Genomic DNA, 15,781 nt, shown 5'->3' with positions numbered 1-15,781 from the left:
AAAGGTGTTGGATGAAGGTGGTGCCGTGGATATTGCCTACCTGGACTTCAGCAAAGCCTTTGATACGGTTCCACATAAAGAGCTGATAGATAAATTAGTGAAGATTGGACTTAATCCCTGGATAGTTCAATGGATTTGCATCTGGCTGAAGCGTAGACATCAGAGAGTTATTGTTAATGGCGAGTATTCTGAGTAGAGTCAGGTTACAAGCGGTGTGCCACAAGGGTCTGTTCTGGGTCCTATTCTTTTTAATATATTTGTGAGTGACATAGGGGAAGGTTTGGTAGGGAAGGTTTGCCTATTTGCCGATGACTCTAAAGTGTGCAATAGGGTTGATATTCCTGGAGGCGTCTGTAATATGGTAAATGATTTAGCTTTACTAGATAAATGGTCTAAGCAATGGAAACTGCAGTTTAATGTTTCCAAATGTAAAATAATGCACTTGGGGAAAAGGAATCCTCAATCTGAGTATTGCATTGGCAGCTCTGTGTTAGCAAAAACTTCAGAAGAGAAGAATTTAGGGGTAGTGATTTCTGACAGTCTCAAAATGGGTGAACAGTGCAGTCAGGTGGTAGGGAAAGCAAGTAGGATGCTTGGCTGCATAGCTAGAGGTATAACAAGCAGGAAGAGGGAGATTGTGATCCCGCTATATAGAGTGCTGGTGAGACCACATTTGGAATACTGTGTTCAGTTCTGGAGACCTCACCTACAAAAAGATATTGACAAAATTGAACGGGTCCAAAGACGGGCTACAAGAATGGTGGAAGGTCTTAAGCATAAAACGTATCAGGAAAGACTTTATGAACTCAATCTGTATAGTCTGGAGGACAGAAGGAAAAGGGGGGACATGATCGAAACATTTAAATATATTAAAGGGTTAAATAAGGTCCAGGAGGGAAGTGTTTTTAATAGGAAAGTGAACACAAGAACAAGGGGACACAATCTGAAGTTAGTTGGGGGAAAGATCAAAAGCAACATGAGAAAATATTATTTTACTGAAAGAGTAGTAGATCCTTGGAACAAACTTCCAGCAGATGTGGTAGATAAATCCACAGTAGCTGAATGTAAACATGCCTGGGATAAACATATATCCATCCTAAGATAAAATACAGAAAATAGTATAAGGGCAGACTAGATGGACCATGAGGTCTTTTTCTGCCGTCAGACTTCTATGTTTCTATGTTTCTATTTTAACTTCTACACCGGCTTATAGAATGCTTGGCTGCATAGCTAGAGGTATAACAAGCAGGAAGAGGGAGATTGGGATCCCCTTATATAGAGCGCTGGTGAGACCCCATTTGGAATAATACTGTGTTCAGTTCTGGAGACCTCACCTACAAAAAGAGATGGATAAAATTGAACGGGTCCAAAGACGGGCTACAAAAATGGTGGAAGATCTTAAGCATGAAACCTATCAGGAAAGACTTCATGAACTCCATCTGTCTAGTCTGGAGGACAGACATGATGGAAACATTTAAATATATGACAGGGTTAAATAAGTTTCAGGAGGGAAGTGATTTTAATAGGAAAGTGAACCCAAGAACAAGGGGGCACAATCTGAGGTGAGTTGGGGAAAAGATCAGAAGCAACGTGAGAAAAGATTATTTTACTGAAAGAGTAGTAGATGCTTGGCACAAACTTCCAGCAGACGTGGTTGGCAAATCCACAGTAACTGAACTGAAACATGCCTGGGATAAACATAGATCCATCCTAAGATAAAATACAGGAAATAGTATAAGGGCAGACTAGATGGACATGAGGTCTTTTTCTGCCGTCAATCTTCTATGTTTCTAAATAAATGGCAGGATCGGGGATTGTGGGGTGGGGGGAGAGGAAAACAGCCCACCCACCTGTTGGTGGCAAAAGGCAGGATCAGAATAAGAAGTGTGAATAAGACTTTGAGAATCCATTGAGGGCCTTGACCTTCATCAAGACAACTCTCTATTTTTCTCGCGATGAGAACTAAAGTACCTAGTTTTGTGTTCTTGACCTAGAACACAACACGCCACCCACTGAGAGCACAACAGAGTGTCGAACAGGAGAACAACCCCGTGGAGAGCCCGGCCTGAATCCACAGCTGTGATTCTAGAGCAACCACTCGGCTGGAAGGTCAACAGCCAGCAGGAGAACCGGCCTGCCTGGTTACCTCAAGTGAACCTTGCCCATAAATATTTAGCGCATTCTTTGCCAGGAACTGTCCCTGTTCCAGATTCGGTGTGGCTCCCATCCCGGCTCTTTGTCCCCAGGCTGCAATTTCAGCTTTGTGGAAGCCGATATGTTGCATGCTCTGATAAACCCAGTCGAAGTGAACCCAGCCTGGCTATTGCGATGCGTAAAAGCCAGCTAATCCTAAGGAAACGGATACTTCGCCATCAGCGAGATGATGCGTCTATACGTTTGGTCCTTGAAAATGACGGAGCTTTCCCAGCAAGTTAGTGCTGTGGCTATTTGGGCCCTGGCCCCTCCAGGGGAGGAGGAAGAGGAGGTGGAGGAAGAGGAGGTGGAGGAAGAGGAGATGGGGGAGGAAGAAGAAGGAGAAGAAGAAGGAGGAGGAGGAGAAAAGGAGGAGAAGGAGGAGGAGGGAGAGGAAGGGGAAGAGGAAGAAAAGGAAGAAGGAGGAGGAGGAGGAGGAGGAGGAGGAGAAAAGGAGGAGGAGGAGAAAAGGAGGAGGAGGAGAAAGGGAGGAGGGGGAGGGGAAGGAAGGGGAAGACGAAGAAAAGGAAGAAGACGAAGAAGAAGAAGAGGAGGAGGAGGAGGAGGAGGGGGAAGGGGAAGAAAAGGAAGAAGAAGAAGAAGAAGAAGAAGAAGAAGAAGAAGAAGAAGAAGAAGAAGAAGAAGAAGAAGAAGAAGAGGAGAAGAAGAAGAGGAGGAGGAGGGAAGGAGTGGTGGTAATGCATTGAGAGCAAGAAGGGAAACGTCTCAATGTGCAGAAGAGAACAATGCTGGCAATCAGAACTGAGTCTGAGGTTGGTGGATACCCATGTCCACGTGCCAGCCTGTCTCTCTCTTTCTCTCTCTTTCTCTCTCTGTCTCCTGCACAAACACAATATGCTGATAGCACAGTTCTAACAGAGGAATTGTTGAGTCTGTCACTTCTATAACTTAAGGTCATCTGCAAATTCATGAGTGCCTCCCTTAGATCCCCTCGTCTAAGTCGTTTATGAAGATACTGAAGAGTACTGGGCCTAAGCTGGAACTTCCCTCCATGTAGATGTAGTACCATCAAGGACTACTCATTGAGTACGTTTTGTCAGCCAGTTACAAATCCATCTGGTGGGGATGCCAATAATCCCACACTTTTCTACCTTACCAAGAAGTGGGTTGGTGGTCCACTTTGTCAAATGCTTTGCTAAAGTCTAAATGTACCATGTCCACTGCATTTCTACTAATTTAGTTACTTTGTCAAGGAATGAAATAAGATTGGTTTGGCCTGATCTGTTTTTAACACACCCCATGCTGGCTTTTAGTTATAATTTTACCTGTATCTTTTGATTTATGATGTTGTAGGGATTTATAGGGGTTGGTTGTCACCTATAAAGCCCCACACGGCTTATTTACGGTATCGTCTTCTGCCAATTAGAGCCCACAGCATCGGCCTTCTCCAGGTCCCATCGGCCAAACGATATCGACTGGCGGGGCTATTATCCTTCTCAACTTTCCTATTATTTACTCCTATTGGGATCTTATGACTATCCCTCCATTGTTCTTATCTCATGATTTATGATATTACCTTATAGTTTGTGATTTATGGCTTTCTTGCTTGTACATACACCGAGAGCTTACAGGGTGCATTCCAAAAGTAATGAAATTATTATTTTTAAATAATAATAATAATAATTAATTTAATTTAATAATTTATTAGATTCGGGGCGGCTCACAACAATATAAACAGTGTACAAATCCAATTTTAAAATGCAATTTAAAACCCTTATAATACAATAAAATAATCACACAACCAATCAAACCATACACCAACCTTGACAATTGGGGTGTGTGTTAGTTTCCCCATGCCTGGTGGCAAAGATGAGTTTTTAATAATTTACAAAAGGCGAGGAGGATGGGGGCAATCCTAATCTCTGGGGGGAGTTGGTTCCAGAGGACCGGGGCTGCCACAGAGAAGGCTCTCCCCCTAGGTAATTTATTGAGGAGTTTTGCACAAAGACTTAAAATTCTTCAAATTACTGTCCTTGGGCTTCTACACATTTTTTTCCAGTGACTCTGCCTTGACCGGTATGCACCCTGAACGCGTTTTTGGGACCTCTCGCAAGGTCTTTGTCACGGCTGGTTGGAACTCTTCTATGGACGAAAAACGTGCCTTGCCATAACGTGCTACAAGGTTGCAAGTTCCTGGCCAAACACCAGGTGTCAACGCTGCCCCAGCCCCCCACAATAGTCCTGACGTCGCCCCAGCAGACTTCTTTTTGTTCCCAGCCCTGAAAGGAACCCATTTTTCGTCCATAGAAGAGAATCCGCCATGACGAAGACCTTGCAAGAGATCCCCGAAGACGCCTTCTAGGGCGCATACCGGTCATGGCAGAGTCGCTGGAAAAAAAGTGCAGAGGCCCAAGGACAGGACTTTGAAGGATTTTAAGTGTGCAAATCTGTTCAATACATTACTTTTTTAAAAAAATTGCATTACTTTTGGAACGCACCCTGTATGTATTGGAGGCAAATTCTGCAAATCTAGAATTTGAGTGGCAACATCTAGGATTCTCCTGTTTTGGGAAGGGTGTGAAACATGCTTCCGGGCCCATGAATGAAAAAGGAAAAGGCATTTTGAAGAGATGCAGGGAGCGGGCGAGGCCTTTCCCTCAGTCCCAACGCCTCCTTCCAAAGGTTCATTCTGTTCCTTGCCTTGGAAACAGATGTGGATCATTGAAGTCTCCACCTGATTTTTGGGTCTGGTAAACAGCGTGGGGGGGAACCCCTAGGGACCTCTTCTTATAGAAGACCCTTTCATAAAAAGACCTGGCAGGTTGCAGCTAACGGAAGCGTGGGGGGACCAAATCTTGAAAGAAAAGAGCCCCCCCCCTCGCCTGGCTCCCAGACGGTCAAAAGACAAAATCCCTCTTCTGCTGCAGCCTCCAACTTCGTTGAGGAGGAGAATGTGGAAAACAAAACCGATAGCGCGCAGCTACTACGCCCTTGAGGAAAAGGCTGGTGCCCAGTTACACTAGTTCGCCTGTTAGCCCATTCCATTCCCCGTGGATGTTTGAGAAAGCCATTTGGCCAAAATTCAAGCCAAGGGGTAAGAAGGAATAAGACTGCATATTAGAGATGTAGAGATGATGATGATGATGATGATGATGATGATGATGATAATAATAATAATAATAATAATAATAATTATTATTATTATTATTATTATTATTATTATTAATTAGATTTGTATGCCGCCCCTCTCCAAGGACTCGGAGCTGCTCACAACAATAAAACATCATACACAAATCCAGTTTTTAAAAAACCCCTATTAAAAACAGTCAAACAGCCCAAACACACAATCCATAAAGTCAAAGGCAGCTAAGGATATATCAAGTGATGTACAAATTATAATGACAACTGAAAATAGATAAAAATAGAAACATAGAAGACCTCATGGTCCATCCAGTCTGCCCTTATCCTATTTCCTGTATTTTATCTTAGGATGCATCTATGTTGATTCCAGGCATGTTTACATTCAGTTACTGTGGATTGACCGACCACGTCTGCTGAGAGTTTGTTCCAAGCATCTACTACTCTTTCAAGAAAATAATATTTTCTCACATTGCTTCTGATCTTTTCCCCAAGTAACCTCAGATTGGGCCCCCTTGTTCTTGTGTTCACTTTCCTATTAAAGATACTTCCCTCCTGAACCTCATTCAACTCTTTAACCTATTTAAATGTTTTGATCCTGTCCCCCCTTTTCCTTCTGTCCTCCAGACTATACAGATGGAGTTCATGGAGTCTTTCCTGATCAGTTTGATGCTTAAGACCTTCCACCCTTTTTGTAGCCCGTCTTTGGACCCGTTCAATTTGATCAATCTCTTTTTGGAGGTGAGGTCTCCAGAACTGGACACAGTATTATTTCAAATGGGGTCTCACCAACGCTCTATACAGCGGGATCACAATCTCCCTCTTCCTGCTTGTTATACCTCTAGTTATGCAGCCAAGCATTCGATTCGCTTTCCCTACCGCCTGACCGCACTGTTCACCCATTTTGAGACTGTCAGAAATCACGACCCCTCAAACCTTCTCTTCTGAAGTTTTTGCTAATACAGAACTGCCAATACAATACTCAGATTGAGGATTCCTTTTCCCCAAGTGCATTATTTTACATTTGGAAACATTAAACTGCAGTTTCCATTGCTTTGACCGCTTATCTAGTGGTCATCTTCTTTTAGATGTTCCTACGTATTCTTTTACAATTTTTAAAAACTTTTAGAATATTTCAGAACTTCTGAGGGCATCTTCTTTAGTTTTTGGAAGACTGGCAAACTGGGCTTTCCCATGGCCTAAATACAAAATGATTTTGATAAGGAAATTCTCAAGGATTCGGCTTTTGGATAACGGTCAATGCGTTCCACTCCATTACAGTGAATTCTGCGAATGTTACTCTCTTTTATCTCTGCTCAGTATTTCAGCTCCAATGGATGGAATTCTTTTGGCCTTGACCGAAAAAGATAATTTGTTACATGGGAAGTATACTAAAGTGGATTTCTTAACATGTGAGCAAGAAAAGCTTCAAGCTAGTTTAAAATGACTTGGACGAAGGGATAGATGGGGAACTTATCAAATTTGCAGATGACAGCAAACTGGCAGGAATAGCCAGCACTCCAGAAGACAGGCACAAAATGCAGAATGCTCAGACAAACTTGAATATTGGGTGCTATCTAACAAAATGAAATTCAAGAGTGAAAAGATATCAGGTTCTACATTTAGGCAAGAAAAACAAAACGCACAGGTAGAGGATATGGGGTACATTGCTCAACGGTAGCAACTGTGAGAGGGATCTTGGAGTCCAAGTGGACAACCGTTTAAATAGGAGCCAGCCGTGTGCAGCAGCTGCCAAAAAAGCCCACACAGTTCTAGGCTGCATCAACAGAGGGAGAGAATCAAGATCCCATGAAGGGTTAATACCACTTTACAAGGCCATGCTTGGAATCCTGCATTCAGTTTTGGTCGCCACGATGCAAAAAGGATGTTGAGACTCTAGAAAAAGTGCAGAGAAGAGCAACAAAGATGATATGGGGACTGGAGGCTAAAACATGTATTTATTTGTTTGTTTGTTTGTTTGTTTGTTTCTTTACTCACTCACTCACTCACTCACTCACTCACTCACTCACTCACTCACTCATTGTTAGAGTTGAAAGGGACCATGAAGGCCATCAAGTTCAACCCCCTACCCAAGCAGGAACCCTATACTACACCAGTCAAGTGGCAGTTCAATCTTCTCTTAAAACGTCCAGAGTGTTGGAGTTCACAATGTCCACTGGTAGGTTGTTCCATTGGTTGATCGCTCTGACCGTCAGGAAGTTCCTCCTTATCTCCATGTTGAATCTCTCCTTGGTCAGCTTCCAGCCATTGTTCCTCGCCCAGCCCTCTGGTGCCCTGAAGAATAAAGTGATCCCCTCCTCTCTGTGACATCCCCTCGTATACTTGTAGACTGCTATCATGTCTGCTCTGGCCCTCCTTTTCTCTAGGCTACCCATGCCCAGTTCCCTCAGTCTCTCTTCGTAAGTCTTGGTTTCCAATCCCTTAATCATCTTGGTTGCTCTTTTTTGCACCTTCTCCAGAGTTTCAATGTCTCTTTTGAAGTGTGGTGACCAGAACTGATTGCAGTACTCCAGGTGTGGTCGGACCAGGGAAGAAAGGTTGCAAGAACTGGGCATGGCTAGTTTAATGGGAAAAATATATATAATAGGGGAAATGATCTGTAAATACATATCTTTTTAAAGTATTAAAAACAACAAATAAAACATTTTTAAGAAAGGAAAAAAGGACCACTGGAGACACGATAGCAGTCTTCCAATATCTCAGAGATTGCCACAAAGAAGAGTCAAAGTCAAGCTCTTCTCCAAAGCCCCTGAGGGTAGAACCAGAAGCGACGAATGGAAACTAAACAAGTAGAGAAGCCACCTAGAACGAAGGAGAAATTTCCTGACAATCAGAATGATTGATCAGTGGAACTGCCTGCCTCCAGAAGTTGTGAATGCCCCAACACTGGAAGTTTTTAAGCAGATGTTGGATAACCAGATGTCTGAAATAGTGTAGGGTTTCCTGCCTAAGTAGAGGGTTGGACTAGAAGACCTTCAAGGTCCCTTCCAACTCTGTTGTTACTGTTGTTGTTATTATTATTATTGTTATTATTATCATCATCTGCTTAAGATCCCTTCCAACTCTGTTGTTGTTGTAGTAGTTATTGTTATTGTTGTTGTTGCTGTTATTATTATTATTATTATTATTATTATTATTATTATTATTATTATCGGCAGAATAACAGAATAACAGAATTGGAAGGGACCTTGGGGGTCTTCTACTCCAACCCCCTGCCCAGACTGGAGACCCTACAGCATTTCAGACAAGTAGCTGTCGAATTTCTTCTTAGTTGTAACCACGGTTACACATTGGAGCAGCCCTTGGATCGTGATGGGGTTTGTTCTAAAGCAATGGGACGGTGAATGTTTGAGGAAGGGGTTGCCTAGGAGTTGGGGGCTGGCATGTATCAGGTGTCCCTGCCAGTGGGGGGGAAAGGGGGCCATGAAACAGTTCTGCAGAGCTGGGCCGCTGTCCAGAAAACGCCGGCTTTGTTCTACTTCCCAACAAACAGCGGGAGAGCAACAATTCAACTTTTGAAAATTGTACCCATGCCACGGGCCCCGTCCAGGGCTCTCTCCATCACTGGCACAAACCTCTCGCCTGCACCTTGTTCGGGGCCATGAGAGGACCTGAGAATTTGCAAAAAATAAAAAATAAATAAGCCAAGAGGAAACCGTAGATCCTGAACGCAGAACGGAAACATAAGAAATATATAGTTTTAAAAGATAGCTCAGTTTCGAGGTTGAGACAAACACGGGAGAGTTTGGGGTTTGCAGCAAGAGGGAAGCATCAAGTCAAGATTTGCTTCCCATCAGTAGTGGTGCGGTAGAGGACAATGTACCAGTAGTTCACAGTGCACAGTGCGCACAGCTTCGATTCTCTTGTGTGCGTGCATGCACCTCCCAGGATATTCTTGCTTTGTTCTCATGCACAGTGTGTGCAGCTTCGATTCTCTTGTGTGCGTGCATGCACCTCCCAGCGTATTCTTGCTTCATGCCCATGCGCAGAAGCAACATCTCACGAGGGGACACACGTATGCATGAGATTTTGGTTACTTTTTGCTTCCGCACATGTGGAAGATTTTTCTTCCTCCCCATGCGCAGAGGCAAAAACACGACACATTTGCAGTGCAACTTTTGCTACCGTTGCCCCATCCTTATCCATACCAGAACCAACCCGCTATTCAGCAAACACCTGCCGTCTTTGGCGCTACTGGTGCGCCCTCTGAGGTTATGGCGTGCGCATGTGCATCAGCCTGAGATTTGTCTTATGACAGGTTTGCAAAAAATGGGAAAAAAATCACCGAAATCTCGCTCGAGCGTCTTCACACAAGATTTCGCTTGCTGAGCATGTGCAGAAGCCAAGTCTAACATGTGCGCACATGTGTATGCATCGGGGTGCACAGCTGCGCACGCATCCTGAAAATCACTACCAGACCGTAGCACCATACCCTTCTAGTAGCTGGCCATTACTGCTGATATTGATACTAGTAAGAGAGGGACATTAAGACAGGGGATGGAAGGCACGCTGGTGCACTTATGCACGCCCCTTACTGACCTCTTAGGAATCGGTAGAGGTCAACAGTGGATTGTCTAAGGAAGTGAAGGGCTGAATTTATTTTTATTACCACACTGTGGGTGTGGCTTATTTTGTGGGTGTGGCTTGCCGGCCATGTGACCAGGTGGGAGTGGCTTGATGATCATGTGAAAGGGAGTGGCTTAAAGATCATGTGACTGGCTTAAAGGTGGCCAACTTGATGTCACTCACGTCAAGGGTTTGGGTTAGAGTGCCTGGCCTCCCCTCGCCTTAAAGAGATACAATTTCCCTCTCTATTTACATCCAAAATATACTCTTTAATTCTACGTATATATGAATACCGCCTTCTGCTGCACGAATCCCAGCAACCAGTTAGGTCCCAGAGAGTTGGCCTTCTCCAGGTCCCGTCAACTAAACAATGTCGTTTGGTGGGACCCAGGGGAAGAGCCTTCTCTGTGGCAGCCCCGGCCCTCTGGAACCAACTCCCCCCAGAGATTAGAATTGCCCCCACCCTCCTTGCCTTTTGTAAGCTTCTTAAAACCCACCTCTGCCATCAGGCATGGGGGAACTGAGATATTCTTTCCCCCTAGGCCTTACAATTTATGCATGGTATGTTTGTATGTATGTTTGGTTTTATAATAAGGGTTTTTTTAGTTGTTTAGTATTGGATTGTTACATGCTGTTTTTAATCACTGTTGTTAGCCGCCCCAAGTCTGCGGAGAGGGGCAGCATATAAATCCAATAAATAAATAAATAAATAAATATGCCATATGTGTACATACATATATATTACACACAGGCACACAAAAATATACATTATCTACTATAAAGTGTATGTACACAAATACACATGCATGCACAGCTCTTCTAAAATTATACACATTCAACCTCATTTATTGCAATAGGAAAAACATCCCCAGAGCTCAGAAGGGGAAAAAAAGAAAAAAATTCAAAATTTTGCTACCTGTGCTGCATACTTGAGACCTTTGGGATTGGGTAGCATAGAAGTCAAATTAAATAAATATCTGACCGTACCCGTAGGAGTCCATCACTGATCTAACGGTAAAGTTTTGAGGGTTTGGTGCCAAAACCACAGAGTCAGGTAATAAGTTCCAGGCATTAACAACTCGGTTGCTGAGGTCGTGTCTTCTACAGCCTAGGAGTTTCCCCCTTCCAAAGACCACGCAAACTCCCCTTCCATCTCCCAGATTTCCAATAAGAGTTTACTCTACCTGGTACACTGCTCTGGAGATACACCATGGCTTGAGCATCAGGCGTACAATCTGGAGATGCCTCAGCCGGTCGGAGCCCAGGAGTCGCGAAGTCAGGTTCCAGGCTAGGGAATGCCAGCTCAAGAGAAGGTCTTCAACCCTGAAAGGCACAGCTGCCATGCCAGCTCACAAAGATGTAAAAAACCTGGCACGGGTCTCCCTCGGTGGTTTGCTAAGTTTTCAGACTTCTAAGATGTCTGCGTGATTTTATTTTTCCCACAAAAGGCAAGAAGGAAAAATCAACCCCAGATTCCGTGAGCAGCCTTCATTCTCCGAGAGAAAGATTTATCCCAACGTCCTCGGGGTGTTGCTTGTCTCTCGAATGCCAAAAAAATATATATAATCTCTTCTTTTGCTGCAAAAGGAATGTCTTATCTTTGAAAAAGGTCAGCCACCCTGGACATGTTGCTACTTTTTGCACAGTTCCAGGCTGGGGGAAACTTAAGTTACCATTTGAAATCTCCACTGGTTACTTCGCCTCCAAAACGCCAGAATTCTGTCCAGGGAGGATGGAAAACACAAGCCTCTATTTTGTCTGACAGACTCCCTGACTGCCAACATTCTCAAGACCTTTTTTTCTCTTTTAACTCTTGAAGATGCAAAGTGGAAGGGCTGAGAAAATGACCTTGACAAACGAAGTTAAATTGTCACCATGATTTTTTTTCCACGAAAGAATAAAGGGAAACCAACCCCAGATTTCGTTAGTAGTGAAATTAGCAGTTAGTAGTCATATGAACAAATGTGGCATGATAATATATTCTACCAGCCTGACCTCAATACCAGGGAAGATTTTGGAAAAGATAATCAAGCAAAAAAAATCAATGAACACCTAGAAACTAAGTAATAACCCAAAGCCAACCTGGGTTCGTCAAAAACAGATCATGCCAGACTGATCTCATAGCATTCTTTGACAAAGTGACATTAGTGGGCCAGGGGAAGGCTGTTGATGTGGTTTGCTTGGACTTCAGTAAGGCTTTTGACAAAGTAAACCATAACCTACTACCGTGTTTCCCCGAAAGTAAGGCAGTGTCTTACTTTCTTTTTATCCCCAAAAGCCCCACTATGTCTTACTTTCGGGGTATGTCTTATATTGGAAAAAAATTGACGAATTTTTTGTTTTAACCATAAAATTAACATTTAGACTGGGTGACGTATGGAGGGGGGGGTGGCGCGGAAGTGGGCAGCGCTCATTAAGATCAGAGGGAGGTGGCAGACGCGGTGACGTATGGAGAGGGGGACGGTGCGGACGTGGGCAGGAGGCGGCGCGCAGCTAGATGAGAGGGAGGCGGCAATAACCCCGTGTTTCCCCGAAAGTAAGACATATGTCTTACTTTCGGGGTATGGCTTATATTAGCCGACCCCCCTGAAACCCCCGATACGTCTTACAATCGGGGGTGTCTTACTATCGGGGAAACAGGGTATTAAATAAAGTAGAAAAATGTGGGATAAATTCAAAACTGGCTAACCAACTGCACTCCACGTGTTCTGCTGAATGGAACTACATCTACATGGAGAGATTGATTGATTGATTGATTGATTGATTGATTGATTGATTTATTTAGTCCAATACACAATGAGGGTTTTAGTGGGTATATATCTATATCCACATAGTAAAATACAGGATGAAGGTTATAGAGGAGATACTCATAGTAAAATATATCTAAGAAATAATAGAAAGGAAGATATAGGAATAGAACATATCAATGAAAGAATAGAAGAAGAGATATAGGAATAGAAGAAAGGTATAGGAGATATAGGAGAGCGATAGGACAGGGGACGGAAGGCACTCTAGTGCACTTGTACTCGCCCCTTACTGACCTCTTAGGAATCTGGAGAGGTCAACCGTAGATAATCTAAGGGTAAAGTGTTGGGGGTTTGGGGATGACACTATGGAGTCCGGTAATGAGTTCCACGCTTTGACAACTCGGTTACTGAAGTCATATCTTTTACAGTCAAGTTTGGAGCGCTTAATATTAAGTTTAAATCTGTTGTGTGCTCTTGTGTTGTTGTGGTTGAAGCTGAAGTAGTCGCCAACATATGATCTTGTGGGCAATACTTAGATCTTATTTAAGGCGTCTTAGTTCTAAGCTTTCTAGGCCCAGGATTGAAAGTCCAGTCTCATAGGATATTCTATTTCGAGTGGAGGAGTGAAGGGCTCTTCTGGTGAAGTATCTTTGGACATTTTCAAGGGTGTTAATGTCTGAGATGCGATATGGGTTCCAAACAGATGAGCTGCATTTGAGGATGGGTCTGGCGAAGGTTTTGTAAGCTCTGGTAAGTAATGTGAGATTGCCAGAGCAGAAGCTACGTAGGATTAGGTTTACAACTCTTGAAGCCTTCTTGGCTATGTTGTTGCAGTGGGCTTTGGCCCTTAAATCTTTTGTTATTAGTATACCAAGGTCTTTAACCGAGTGGGGATTATCTGTGTATGCATTGGAGTACCCCAAGGCTCTGTTTTAGGCCCAACGTCTCCATCAATGACTTGGACGAGGGGTTAGATGGGGAACTTATCAAATTTGCAGATGACACCAAACTGGCAGGAATAGCCAACACTCCAGAAGATAGACACAAAATACAGAAGGATCTTGACAGGCTTGAACATTGGGCGCTATCTAACAATGGGCGCTATCTAACAAAATGAAATTCAATGATAAAAAAAAGTAAATTTCTACATTTAGGCAAAAACAAAACGCACAGGTACAGTATATATGGTACCAGTCCCCTAATCGTCTTTGTTGCTCTTCTCTGCATTTTTTCCAGAGCCTCAATATCCTTTTTGCATTGTGGCAACCAAACCTGGATGCCATATTCCAAGTGTGGCCTTATAAAGTGGTCTTAACCCTTCACATGATCTTGATTCTCTCCCTCTGTTGATGCAGCCTAGAACTGTGTGGGCTTTTTTGGCAGCTGCTGCACACGGCTGGCTCCTATTTAAATGGTTGTCCACTAGGACTCCGAGATCCCTCTCACAGTTACTACTGTTGAGCAAGGTACCACCTATCCTGTACCTGTGCGTTTTGGTTTTCTTGCCTAAATGTAGAATCTGACTTTTTTCACCCTTGAATTTCATTTTGTTAGATTGTTATTGTGTTTGAATACATAATATAGGATAGGATAATCAGAACTGCAGAAAAAACAATTGCTGCCAATCTGCCTTCCCTTGAGGATCTGTATACTGCACGAGTCAAAAAGAGGGCGGGGAAAATATATCCTGACCCCTCACATCCTGGACATGAACTGTTTCAACTCCTCAAAACGTCGCTACAGAGCACTGCACACCAAGACAACTAGACACAAGAACAGTTTTTTCCCGAATGCCATCACTCTACTAAACAAATAATTCCCTCAACACTGCCAGACTTTCTCCTAAATCTGCACTTCTATTCTACTAGTTTTTCTCATCATTCCTTTCACCCATTTCCTCCCATGACTGTATGACTGTAACTTGTTGCTTATATCCTAAGATTTTTATTAATATTGCTTCTTCATTGCTTATTTGACCCCTATGACAATCAATGAGTGTTGTACCACATGATTCTTGGCAAATGTATATTTTATGTATGCTGAGAGCATATGCACCAAGACAAATTCCTTGTGTGTCCAATCACACTTGGCCAATAAAAATTCTATTCTATTCTATTCTATTCTAACTGACAAGGGGACAGGAGGAGAGCTGTGGTTCCTGATTATACCACTGAATACCTCCCCCGGAATAATCACAATGCCTCTTTACTTTATTGGATTAGACGGCCAAAAGACTCCCAACCGGAGCCATTTAAATGCAAGTTCTCTAAACAAGCATTAAAACCCTGGGTCTCCTTGATTCAGAACAGCTTGCAAAACCTCCCGTAAGCATTTCTGCCTGAGGGGGCTCATAGAATATTTAACATGGATTTACCAAAACACCAGGAAGCTGCCAATGGAGGGAAAGGATAACCGGCCCTCGCTGGAGAATTCGCTCTTTGGAAGATACTCAAGTAGAAGAGCTTCTGTGAACGCAGAATATGGAATAACAGAGTTGGAAGGGACCTTGGAGGTCTTCTAGTCTAACCCCCTAGTCAAGCAAGAGAAGCTCTCCTACAACATTCTGGACAGTGGTGTTATAATAACAACAACAACAGAGTTGGAAGGGACCTTGCAGGTCTTCTAGTCTAACTTCCTGCTTAGGCAGGAGACCCTACACCTCCTCAGACGAATGGTTAGCCAACCTCTTCTTAAAATCTTCCAGTGTTGGAGCATTCACAACTTATGAACACAAATTGAACGGGTCTAAAGACGGGCGAGAAAAAGGGTGGAAGTTCTTAAGAATCAAACGTATCAAGAAAGACTTCATGAACTCCATCTGTAGAGTCTGGAGGACCGAAGGGAAAGGGGGGACATGATGGAAACATTTAAATATGCTAAAGGGTTAAATAAGGTTCAGGAGGGAAGTGTTTTTAATAAGAAAGTGAACCCAAGAACAAGGGGACACAATCTGAGGTTAGTTGGGGGAAAGATCAGAAGCAACACGAGAAAATATGATTTGACTGAAGGAGTAGTAGATGCTTGGAACAAACTTCCAGCAGACGTGGTAGATAAATCCGCAGTAGCTGAATTTAAACATGCCTGGGATAAACATATATCCATCCTAAGATAAAATACAGGAAATAGTATAAGGGCAGACTGGATGGACCATGAGG

At 43.3% G+C, this 15,781-nt stretch overlaps 1 protein-coding gene across 3 annotated transcripts in view; it reads right to left on the bottom strand.

The window, feature by feature from the left end:
- FRMD4A (FERM domain containing 4A) overlaps positions 1-15,781 on the bottom strand; it is a 263,028-nt gene that overhangs the window by 165,609 nt on the left and 81,638 nt on the right. For 2 of the 3 annotated variants that reach the window (XM_070755049.1, XM_070755050.1), the window contains exon 1: positions 11,064-11,606. The exons of the other annotated variant lie outside the window; for it this stretch is intronic. In XM_070755049.1, the coding sequence (XP_070611150.1) occupies positions 11,064-11,222 (159 nt within the window). In that variant the 5' untranslated portion in view covers positions 11,223-11,606. Of the gene's footprint in view, positions 1-11,063; positions 11,607-15,781 lie in introns of those variants that run through there. 3 annotated transcript variants of the gene reach the window in all.

This window comes from Erythrolamprus reginae, chromosome 6 (assembly GCF_031021105.1).
Source record: "Erythrolamprus reginae isolate rEryReg1 chromosome 6, rEryReg1.hap1, whole genome shotgun sequence".
Classification (NCBI taxonomy): domain Eukaryota; kingdom Metazoa; phylum Chordata; class Lepidosauria; order Squamata; family Dipsadidae; genus Erythrolamprus; species Erythrolamprus reginae.
Note: the sequence above shows the minus strand (reverse complement) of the source record. Positions and strands in the feature narration are given on the sequence as shown.